The sequence below is a fragment of the Toxorhynchites rutilus genome, chromosome 3 (genome assembly GCF_029784135.1).
Source record: "Toxorhynchites rutilus septentrionalis strain SRP chromosome 3, ASM2978413v1, whole genome shotgun sequence".
NCBI classification, from domain to species: Eukaryota; Metazoa; Arthropoda; class Insecta; order Diptera; family Culicidae; genus Toxorhynchites; species Toxorhynchites rutilus.
The window spans coordinates 82,274,319-82,286,534 of record NC_073746.1 but is presented as its reverse complement, the minus strand read 5'-3'; the positions used below and the strand labels follow the sequence as shown (position 1 = coordinate 82,286,534).

General features: G+C 41.8%; 1 protein-coding gene across 2 annotated transcripts in view; it reads left to right on the top strand.

Moving 5' to 3' along the window:
* Window positions 1-12,216, top strand: part of LOC129774718 (bone morphogenetic protein receptor type-1B) — a 422,669-nt gene that overhangs the window by 211,265 nt on the left and 199,188 nt on the right. The window contains exon 1 of one of the 2 annotated variants that reach the window (XM_055778611.1): window positions 2,117-2,552. The exons of the other annotated variant lie outside the window; for it this stretch is intronic. Coding sequence (XP_055634586.1) covers window positions 2,273-2,552 — 280 coding nt within the window. The 5' untranslated portion in view covers window positions 2,117-2,272. Of the gene's footprint in view, window positions 1-2,116; window positions 2,553-12,216 lie in introns of those variants that run through there. 2 annotated transcript variants of the gene reach the window in all.

Here is a 12,216-nt window from a genome sequence, read left to right as displayed (position 1 = left end):
TGTCGTGTTTCGCTCGAAAGTGCTTGATCTGCTAGTGGATATATGGTTAGATGCTCTTTGATTCTGATATTCATGAATTTTCTCTTGCGTCTGCATTTTGACGTAGGACTACGTCTAACCGGAAGATATAGGGGGTGAAATGAAAATCTAAGAACCGAACAAGTAGAAAAAAATGCAAGATTTGGAACGCTTATAACTCGAGCATTTCTCAATAGATCGGAAAGGTGTTTGCATCAATTGATAGGAAATATATCTACGCATCTATCATAACGAATAACATTTAATTTTTCTTGAGATAAACAATTGAATAATTGTGAAATATCAAGCATTGTCCAAATTCACTATGTGCCCATTTTTGATTGGTCCATTTTGTGCTCCTCAAATCGTACCGACCAAAACGGGCAACCACAGCAGCAGCGAAATCCAATGAAGCACGATTGGAAAGGAAAAAGAAAAAAAATTACGAAACATTGGTCGCAGTCTCACACATGCGTAATTCTCGAGCGAGCCAGACGATCATTCTCATCCAAACCGTACACCACATCGTTTCGCATTACATCAACAAACTAACACAAGCAGCCATGTCTGGACATGGCAATGGAGGAAAAGTGAAGGGAAAGGCAAACTCCCGCTCGAACCGTGTTGGACTGCAGTTTTCCGTAGGTGTATTCGCCAATTGCTCCGCAAGGGTAGCTAGGCCGAGCGCGTTAATACCAGTGCACCAGTCCATCTAGCCGCCGTTATAGAGTTTCGGCTGCCGAAGTGATCGAGTTGGCTGGCAAAACTGCTCACGCTTTGGTTCGGTGGACATCAAGACAACAACAGGCAGACGCAAACGCAATCGCAAAACGGCAGCAGGTAGCAGAAGAAAAAAGTTTGTTCTTTATATAAACTGCTTTGGTGGCAAATCCAGAACAAGGCGGCATCGTGGGCGTTCGAAATGGTTTTTTTTCAAAACCACGAGTACTAAGTTTTCTAAATTGGAACCATTCCATAAAACACGGCGCTTATCAGGGCCTTTCAAAAAAGAGTTTACGAAATACAGTTTAATGCTTTCTAAAACAATATCCAAAATAATAATAAAACACAAATTGATTTTTTCGTAATCCTGTTTTCCAGGATATGATGAGTATGAGAATTTGGCAGTTGTTCTGAGCTTATTGATGGTTGGGGACTTTCCCGATTATTTAATTTTCACCAATTCTTAAATTGTTTCCAGATTGAAAGTACAGTAATTTACATTTGGTTCGACATTTAGCTAATTGGACGGTCATGTAATGCGACATATTTAGTTGGACTTTTTGTAAACATAGAGTTCGGGGTCCAAATTATGACCCCACATTGAAAGTCGACACTGTACCACTGTCATTGCAAATGTTCAATTACAGGTTAAAATCGCCTCCAATGCGACACTGAGCGGTGCTTCGGCACGTCGCATTAAATGTAATTTACTGTACAACATGTCACAAGCTGGATGGGAAGAAATTTTCCAACTATGAAATCTGTGGCGAGTGGTAAACGCAATCGCTAAGCAGGAAGGTTTAGCCGAACAAGATGGGGATATCGAGTGATAACAGAACAATAAACTCTTTAGATTAAAGATAATTTTGTGATCCTGAAAAGGACCCTTTTTAGCCTGCATGTGAATCCAACGAGCGAACAAATCGTAATGAATGTATTTTTTGGCCATCGCTGCCTTTTAACGCTCATTCGTTCGTCTCGTTGGCCCATACTGATTTTAACCTCCGACCGAGAAGGTCGATTTTTCTTTCAGCAGCTCGGAGTTTTGGCGTTTCTGGACAGCGGACTGGGACGTTCCCCCTGGCGATTGTGGAAGGAGATTTGTTAGAATAAGTTTTAAGGTGACAGCAGAAGGAGAGCGGGAAAAGGCAATAGCTCGCTTCGACCGTGGAGAGCGGGCGCTCACCGGCTTGCCGGAAAAAGCGCGCGCTTTTTCGGCGTCACCGACGCCACGCCCCCTTTTTCTTTCGGGCAGTGTTGCCAGTTATATTGTAGTGTAGTGAATATTTATTATTAAATAAAATCTAAAAAGAAAAACACGCATACAAGCAAGTGAAGTGACGGAAGCAATTATTATATTAAGTGTGATTTGCAATTTTCCGCACCCATTGGTGGCTTTTCAAAGTGCTTTACTAGAACAAAGTGTAATTTTCTGGGAACATACCCCTTAGTGAATATCTCCCAATAAGGAATTTTAGTGATTTCATATCCGTACCTGCTGACTATAACCTAGGTATAGTCAAGCAGAAGCATGGCTTCAAGTAGCTCCGGGCCTCCGGGAGGCCGGGCTACAAATTTCTATGAGGGCAGGCCCACCGAAGCCACCGCTCCACTATGGGCGGACCCCTCGAACGGTAATCTCCAGATACTGCTTCTGAGAGCCACAGGAGACAAGGTGCTTCCAACAAACCCCTTCACAGTCAGCAATACCATCAAGGCAGTTGTAAAAAAATTCAACAGCGCCAAACCACAGCGAGATGATAAAAAGAAACTCCAGTACATCTTGACAACCAGGGATGAGGATACAGTCGGTAAGTTACTTTCGATTACCAAACTGATTGATAATACTCCTGTAGAAGTGATCTTCCACCCAACTTTAAACCAACGCAAATGCGTTGTGACTTGCCGCGAAGTTATCGACCTTCCGGAATCCGAACTGGTGAAAGAACTCACCGCTCAAGGTGTGATCGGCGTCAAACGCATCACCAGAAAGGACAACAACATTGTTGTGCCAACGGCCACTTTAATATTGACCATTCGCGGAACTGTCGTTCCCAATTTTATTTACTTTGGGTTCATTCGAGCCGGGACTAGAAATTTTTATCCCAATCCCATGCAATGCTAGAAGTGCTACAAATTTGGACATACGAACAAGCGATGCAAACGCGAAAATCCGCTTTGCAGAAACTGCGGCCATGAACATCCGGAACAACAAACAGACGCAAACAAAGTATGCGATGCTTCAGCTTTTTGTGTCAACTGCCAAGGGAACCACTCCTCTTCTAGTAGGAATTGTCCCGTATGGCAAACCGAAAATAAAATCACCAGAATAAGAATCGACAATGGAATCTCATACAAAGAGGCAAAGGAACAGCTGCAACTTCAAAACAATGCTCCAACATTCGCAAGTGTTCTGCAAGACAGACTTTCCAACTTGCAAAAGCCAGCACCCAGCTGCAACTGCAAATGTAACTGCGCCTCGGCCGCTTCGGCCACTTCTAGTCGCGAAAGCACCCCCCCAATTGACACTACATTCGATACAACCATGACAGATTCAACAACTGGTAGTTCATCAACTGAATCCGAAAGCGAATCAGTCATTTCTATGGACACGTCTGATGTTCCAAACAAAAACAAAAACAAAAGAAAAATAACTAAAGGATCATCCTCAGAGTCAGATCAAAAATCTGAAGATGAGACCCAAACAAACAAGGACAAGAAAAGAACTAAGAATGAACAAAGACAGACACCAACAACAAATAACAATACAACCCCAACAGAAAACAACAACAACAACAACAACAACAACACACATCAAACAAAAAACAACAATAACAACAACAGCAACGCACATTCAACAAAAAACAACACAAACACAACAAACACTCCAAAGACTTCTACACCAAACAAAAACAACACCAATACCTCAAAGAAAGCTTCTCTTTCCAAGGGTAAAGGACCATCGAACTAATTCTCTTTGAATAGTTCAAACATACACACAATTAAGACTTAGGAATTAGAGTTAAAAACACCAACACATTCACTTCAACACAGAAATTTGGGATACAATGGAACATCAGAAGTATCCGACGAAATATTCTAGAACTGAAAATGCTTATTTCAAACTCTAATCCCACAGTCATAGCCCTTCAAGAAACTATGACTCCAAACAACTTCGATAAACACTTCATCTCAAAATATATCACATATTTCAAAGAGGGTCCCAACCCCTCAAAAAACGGAGTTGCAATCGCAATCAAAGATGGCACTCCACATGATCTTCTTCCCATTACCACTGATCTTCAGGCAGTGGTAGTGCGCATTAAACACCCCTTTCCAATCACCGTCGTTAGCATCTACATCACTAATGATTCCGATCCGAACACTCTACGCGGCCAACTGGACCATCTGTTCGCCCAACTTCCCGCCCCAATCATGCTTATGGGTGATTTCAACGCCCACTCATACGCCTGGGGAGGTGCATACCTCGATCGAATAGGATCCATCATTGAGGATTTCATATCCGACCATTCTCTTCTCCTTCTTAACAACGGCCAACACACCAGAATCCATTATTCTGGTACTACTTCAGCCATCGATCTCACTATAGTATCAGACAAACTATCTTCAAAACTTTCTTGGAACATCCACGATGATACTTGCGGAAGCGATCATTTTCCAATCTTCACTTCCTTCGGCCAAACTTCTCCAGAGTTTTCAACAAGGCCAAGATGGAAATTTGAATACGCTGACTGGGCTGGCTATCAGTTTGACATTGAAAACCGCCTCTCCGCTAAACGAGATTGGACAGCCAAGGAATTCTCCAAAGTTGTCCTAGAAGTTGCAATGGTGCACATCCCCAGAACCAGTGGCATCCCTGGCAGGAAATGTGTCCCATGGTGGTCGCCTGAGCTGAAGGCAGCGATCAAAGGTCGACGTAAGGCCCTACGCAAATTAAGAAAGGCCCATCCGGACAGCCCACTGAGACCCACTCTGCTTGCAGAGTTCCAAAGGGCTCGCAAAGAAGCTAAGACTGCTATCAACACAGCCAAGCACAACAGTTGGGTTAAATTCGTCAGCGAAATTAATCCCAACGCGTCAACAAAGGATTTATGGAGTAAGATTGGCAGGCTTCATGGAAAGAAAAGAAGCAAAGAATATAATCTTCTAATTAACGGTCAATACACCAATGACCGGAAAATCATCGCCGAGGCGTTTGGAGATTTCTTTGCTTCCGCCTCCTCCAATCAAAACTACGACCAAACCTTTCTAACCCACAAAACGGAATGCGAAAGAATTCCCATCGATTTTCATACCGATGTGGAATTTGACTTCAACAAAAACCTCTCCCTCAAAGAGCTCGATTGGGTACTGAACAAAGTCAAACAAGGATCCACAGGACCTGATGACATTAGCTACCCTATGCTTAAGAATCTACCCCATCTCGGGAAAAAAGCACTTCTGAAGCTCCTCAACAAAGTCTGGGACAGTGGAACCCTCCCCAGTTGCTGGAAAGAGGGTTTAATGATCTGTATCCCGAAACCAGACATGAACAACCATCTTCTTGACAATTTCCGCCCCATCACTCTCCTAAGTTGTGTTGGGAAAGTCTTGGAAAAAATGGTCAATCGACGCTTAACGACTTTTCTAGAGTCAAATAAGCTGATTGATCCCAGACAATTCGCCTTCCGTGCGGGAAAAGGTACAGAAGATTGCCTTGTAGCAATCGAAAAAATCCTAGACGACGCAACTGAAAAATTACACCACATTGATATTGTTTCCCTGGATTTATCCAAGGCCTTCGATCGGGCATGGAGGTACCCAGTGCTGAAAAGCCTTTTCGACTGGGGGATTCGTGGGAGATTAGGTCTCTTCGTTAAAAGTTTTCTAGAAAACCGGTCCTTCAAAACCGTTATTAACAACCACCAATCTTCTCTAAAAATCCCAGAAAACGGCTTCCCACAAGGCTCAGCACTTTCACCAACCCTCTTCAACATTGCCATGCAATCTCTATTCGAGATTATCCCGGACCATATAAAGGTCATAGTCTATGCAGATGACATCACTCTTATCTCTACGAGCTGCTTCGGCTTAATTCAGAGAAAGAGGCTTCAAAAAACCTTAGACTCCATCCAAAACTGGGCTCTAAAAACAGGTTTTAAAATTTCCCCGGAGAAATCCAAACACATACATATCGGAAAAGCTCTCAGAAGGAGAACCTATCTTCAGCTCAACAAAATCCCGATCCCTACAATGAGGACATTGAAAATACTAGGGGTTACTTTCGACAAGAAACTCAACTTCCTATCACATTCCCAAAAGACCAAAATAGCCACCAGAAAGAAATTGAACATCATCAAGTCTATCGCAGGCAACCTAGCCTCTGGTCATAGAAAGACGTTGCTAAATGTTGTAAATGTTTGGTTGGTCCCACAAATCCTTTACGGAATAGGCACCTTCAGCCGTGGAGGGGACAGGGTGTTAAACACCATTCAACCAATTTACAATAAAGCAATTCGGCTCGCAATTGGCGCTTTTCCCACCAGTCCTACTCTTGCTGTAATGGCAGAAAGTGGGCAACTTCCCTTCACCCACCTGGTAACAAAAGCCATCACGAATAAAGCCATCCGTCACTTGTCACTCCCCGAAAGCGACCACAATGTCCCATTAATACATAGAGCTAAAACATGGTTCAAAAATCTCACGAACAAATATCTTCCCGATATATGTGAACGTTCATCTGCGACGGGAAGAAATTGGAACGTCAAACCGCCGAACATTAACCTCGAACTTCTCAAGACAGTTCGAGCGGGAGACCCTTCTCCAAAAGTCAAAGCCTGCTTCAATAACCTCGTTGCATCCAATTTTCAAATCAACCACCAGGTATACACAGATGGTTCAGTCAGTGCCGATGGAGTTGGATGTGGAGTCTTTGAGAGTAGATACACTGGTAGCTTTTCTCTTCCACCGCAATGCTCCATCTTCAGTGCGGAAGCTTTCGCCCTTTTAATAGCTACCCAAGAATGCACCCATGAGTTTCTTCCTACCACAATATTCTCAGACTCAGCTAGCTGTCTCCACGATCTTCTGAGTGGAAACAGCAAACACCCATGGATTAAGCAAACAGAAGAGGCTGCTTCAAATAAAAACATCTCCTTCTGCTGGGTTCCTGGTCACTCAGGAATCCGTGGAAACACAGCCGCCGACATACTGGCCGGCAAGGGCAGCAAAATAGATCCCCCAGACATGCCCTGTCCTCCATCTGACATTGTCCGCTGGGTAAAACAGCAAGTCCGTGAAAGCTGGGACATAGGCTGGATAAACAGCCGTCCCACTCATCTTCATAAAATTAAAAATTCCACTCTCCCTTGGGATGACCGCCTCAATAGTAGGGAAAGGCAAGTCCTTACCCGTCTTCGAATTGGGCACACTAACTTCACCCACTCACACTTGTTCTGCAGAGCCGAAAAACCCCAATGTGCTTGCAACGAAGCTCCGGTTTCCGTTAGCCATCTTTTACTTGAATGTCAACATACCAAAGATGCTCGAGTCCGACACAACATAGGTCAGAGTCTCCGAGATATCCTCAGTAGAGACGAGACCCAAGAAACCAATTTAATTGCGTTTCTGAAAGAAACCGACTTCTTTGGTAAAATCTAAACCGAAATACTAAATACCTTGGAAAGTGCTTATTAAAGTTCGCCACTTCACAGTCATGTATGCGTGTTTATGTGTGTATACACATGTATGTACGGGTCGGAAGGAAGGTATTCATACATGTATATACACGCATTCAATAATATTAAATAACAAATAATATAATATATACTTTCATACCCACATCTATCTTCTATCCATTACATTATACTTTAATCAACTTCCTATTCCTACAGCCACACTCACCAAGGAGAATAAATTCATTAAATAAACCTCTCCATTTTTCAGCTATACTATATACCATTAAATTCAAAACCACTATATTTTATTATCTATTCAAACTGTATTTCATTTCATTTCACCCCACCCCACACCTACTCCTCCCCTCTTTCCTTCCCATACCACTCCCACCCCCTCCCAATCCACTAATCCCACCCAAATCCTTTCCACTCCTCTCCTTCCTATCCTCCTGAGAGGGGCCGTTTTGTTTTTTGGCTTTGGAACACGCCTTTCGCTAGGTCACTTGTGCTTCGTTACTGCTTTGGTCCTCGGATCAGTAAATTTTTACTTTTCTTTACAGCATATATTAAATATCTTATGAAGCATAGGATCCCTTCCTACCTTCTTCTTTAACCGAGAGTCGAGCGGACAGGTCTGATGAGTGATTTTGTTGGTTTCCCTTTCGCCAGTCCCCTCTGGACTGGTTTTATTGTGGCTCTTCACTGGGCTGGAGGCGAATGAACTGCAAAGTTTAAAGCCTCTTAAAAACAAAGAAACGAAATCTCGTTGGACTCGCCCCTTTGGCTGAGTCTGCCGATTTGTCTCTATCCTGTGAGTGTGTACCGCTAAAGTAAAAACGCGCGGATCCGCTGAAAAATATATCATTCTTTTTCAAACCGTAAATCAGTGTGGTTGTAGTGTTGCATCGTTTCACATCACAATATACCTAATAGCGGTTATAGAAATTCGGCCGCCGGAGTGCTCGAGTTGGCTTGCAAAGCTGCTCACGACAATAAGAAAACCCGCCTACAGAGCAGAGCACATTCGGTTCGGTGGCAACAACTAGTTTCAGCGAGTGGCAAACGCAATCGCAAAACGGCAGCAGGTAGAAGAAGGAAAAAGTTTGTTTATACAGACTGCTTTGGTGGCAAAACCAGCCACCGTAAAACACGGCGCTTTTCAGGGCCATTAAACCTTTCAAAGAAGACATATTAAAAGTTTTCACAATACCAATGCATTCTAAAGTGACATAATATGACATATAATATAAACCGATTGATCATTCAGTTTTCACAAACCCATGCATGGTTTCCGAATTAAAAGTGGCTTCAAATTACAACACATTGTATGCAGGATGGCATTAACGAATTTTCTCGGTAGCAAGAACTGCTTTCTTTGGTTCATAACTGATGTTGAAAATTGACTAACGTTACATCTGCATTGTATAGAAACATAACTAAGGAGCAACATGATGAGCTATGTATGTATTTCTATTTACTTTGTTTGCGGAGACTACAAATCTTACAATTCATTCGTCTCCGAAACCACAGTTTAAGGTACGGTAATGTGCTCAATAATGAAATATATGATAGTGAATGAGCTGATGACCACCTATGTATTCCCTATCACAGCCATCATTTTGATTGTACGATATGTGCATACGCCAACAGATGCCCGGCGTTGAACATTTAATAAGTACAAAGCCTTCAGAAAAAAATCAAGAATCAACTATGAGATAGTGAGAACAAATTGAGAAAGTTTGTAAAAAAAAAGCAAAAACACAACACAAAAGGTTCTTTTCAGAACCGCCAACATGTTCATAAAGAGTAAACAGTAAACTAATCCATTTTTCAGGTAGATAGGTAGGTATTCACGTAGGAGAAGAATATAAAACAATATATTCAAAATATATATTTAGCAAAAGCTGTCCCCTTTGTATAGTCCTACGTCACTCCGGTTATGTCCCCGACATTACCCACCCGTCTTTTTTTTTGTGTTTAAGATATGTATTGCAATAATCTGAGAAATTCGGCATCATCTTTACGCTCATTCACGTCAATGATAGTTGCGAACAGTGTTTGCCAATTGAACTTTTCACTGAATAACTTTCTCTCATTTGTTCAAATATGATCTTGCAGAAGTAATTTCCTCAGGGATATTAGTTTGTTGTTACATGCTATGCATCATGCCACAAACCAGAACGAACTTAGCACCTCATGATACAAAAGAATGCGAACTAAAACGTTATGATCGCTTTCGGTGTTGCCAGTTTATACTCCTCTTTACCTGTCATTCACTACGTATCGAATAACTCCATGCATCATGAAACTGAAAAATCATGAGTAGTACGCGAAGCGAATGATACGTGTTCTGTTACCACAACTGAACCCGATCCATACTTGTCAGCACGTGTAACACTTGGCGATCGAAGAGCTAGCTAGATGCTCAGGAAAGGGTACCCGAAAATAATTTTTAGCACATGTTTTGGCATTCCGGTTTATTACACAAAATGAGCACAGAAATAACAGAAAATGTCATGGCTCTCAAATACTGGTAAGCATTTGTATAATGAATATGCTATTTCAATATAAGATCAATTTGAGCGAGCGAAACAGGAGGCCAATTAAAGCTTTTCGCATAGTTTGCCAAATACACGGCCCAGACCGAGATTGATATAGATCTCCTTTATGCTTTCCTTTTTACTATTAGAAAACACTTTCCAACTTTAGGAAACACTTGAGGTGTAACATTATCACGTATTTCTACAGCAGTACCAGTAGCTATGTGGATAGCGTGGTCGTGTTAAACAGCTTCTACCTGGCCTTGGTTCGATCCCCGTTGACCTCGTTTGGACTTCTTTTTTGGTGCAAGAGATGAAAAAAGAAAAAAAGGGATATCTGCTCCCATACATACACACATTTTAAAGCTTTTGAGACAGATGATTTTATTTGCTCATTTGACGCCTCAGGACACGAAAAGGCATTTTTCCTACCGAAGATGAAATGTTTTCTGGCAACGCTAGTTTGGGTGTAGTCAGATTATATTTTCATTTTGAACGCTGTTACCCCATGCGTTTTCTTACTCTACATACTTTTTGGCTTGTCTCCCCTCTCCAATGCTGTCAGTGCGGAATCAATCACATCTCGCTGACGCCGTACTTTTAAGTTAAATATACGCGAACGAAAACAACGCATAACTCCATTAGTAATCTCCAGTAATTGATAGTATGCTGCTAGCTAAAAAATCACTAGTAGACTTTCGCGAGTCAGGTAATAGAATCACCGACAACAGTATCCTACTTGCAACACAATTTGCACTCACATGCATTGCATAGTGTTACTAGCAATACCGTTCCAGTGAGAAACAAAACTTTTCTCGCTTTAGCATCGATGAGCATTGTTTTGCAATTTTTTTTTTATCTTCGCTTATTTTTCGTCGGCCTATTTCCGCCACTTTAGTGCCAATCACCGACATCAGGGAGGCGACTCCACCTGTTCCTACCTATCAGACTCAACAACTCATGAGCCGGGCAACTCAACTCATGAGTGAGGCTGTTACGCTAACCATACAACCACTGGCGCCGTCCGTTTTGCAATTTGTCGTTTTGCAATTTGTCGGCAATGCAACTCGCTTTCAACAGTGAGTTTTATAATTGAATCCTATTTCCTATTTCCTATTTCCGCCACTTTAGTGCCAATCACCGACATCAGGGAGGCGACTCCACCTGTTCCTACCTATCAGACTCAACAACTCATGAGCCGGGCAACTCAACTCATGAGTGAGGCTGTTACGCTAACCATACAACCACTGGCGCCGTCCGTTTTGCAATTTGTCGTTTTGCAATTTGTCGGCAATGCAACTCGCTTTCAACAGTGAGTTTTATAATTGAATCCTACGGATTTATGATTTATGATTTTATTTTAATAATTGTCGTCTCTGAAATTGTCCTTTTTCTGCTATTTCCGGGATAGGGTGACTATCGTGAGTAACCTGCTTGAATCGCTTGGTTGTTCTGAATAATATTGTCGGGTTGATGCAGAGCGAATGCGCGATCTGACATATGCTCTTACTTTTTTACTCTATGGAGCAAATTTTTCATTCTCATAAAGGTGGTCTTCTTTCAATGTATGAAGCCAATTAATTCGAAAGCGAACCACTTAGAATTTCTATTAATTTTATGAATTAAAAATTTCTGTCAAAATCGAAATCAAGGACATTATAACTGATCTTTCTTCCAGTCTTCTTGAATGACATATACGTTCCTAGAGGAAATTTTGCCGTCTCAATGTAGGTATCAACTCGCGTCATTTATTAATACTTAGTTAACATTTCTTATGTCAAATCACACGTCTTGAATGTATTCAGTAGCAAGCTCTAGAATACGAGTGGCCAAAGTACAAGTCGGAAGAAATTTTTTCGACAAAAAATTACACAGTAGTAGTAGCCATTTAGACGCGAGGGTATTCTTTTTGTTTTTCCATTGTTCAGCAGAGACAGTTGATATTGATCATAGTTGGGTTATTAATAGAAAAGCAGCCCGATGTTTCTTGCAGAGCAGAGCAGTTGTATGGATGAATCGATCTTTGCTCCACCGTGGATCGATCTCCATCGCAGATGATTGTTGCGTGGACGTAGTTATTCTATGACAACACAAAGATGATCAATTGAGGGCCCTGAGCTTGAACTCACGATCGATCGCTTAGTAAGCGAATGCGAAACCAAAGGGCTATGAAGACCCCCTAGTTTTAGGTATTCACTTCTTCAATTATAAATTTATTGACATTTTTTTATAACAATTCAGACGATTTCAGTATAAGG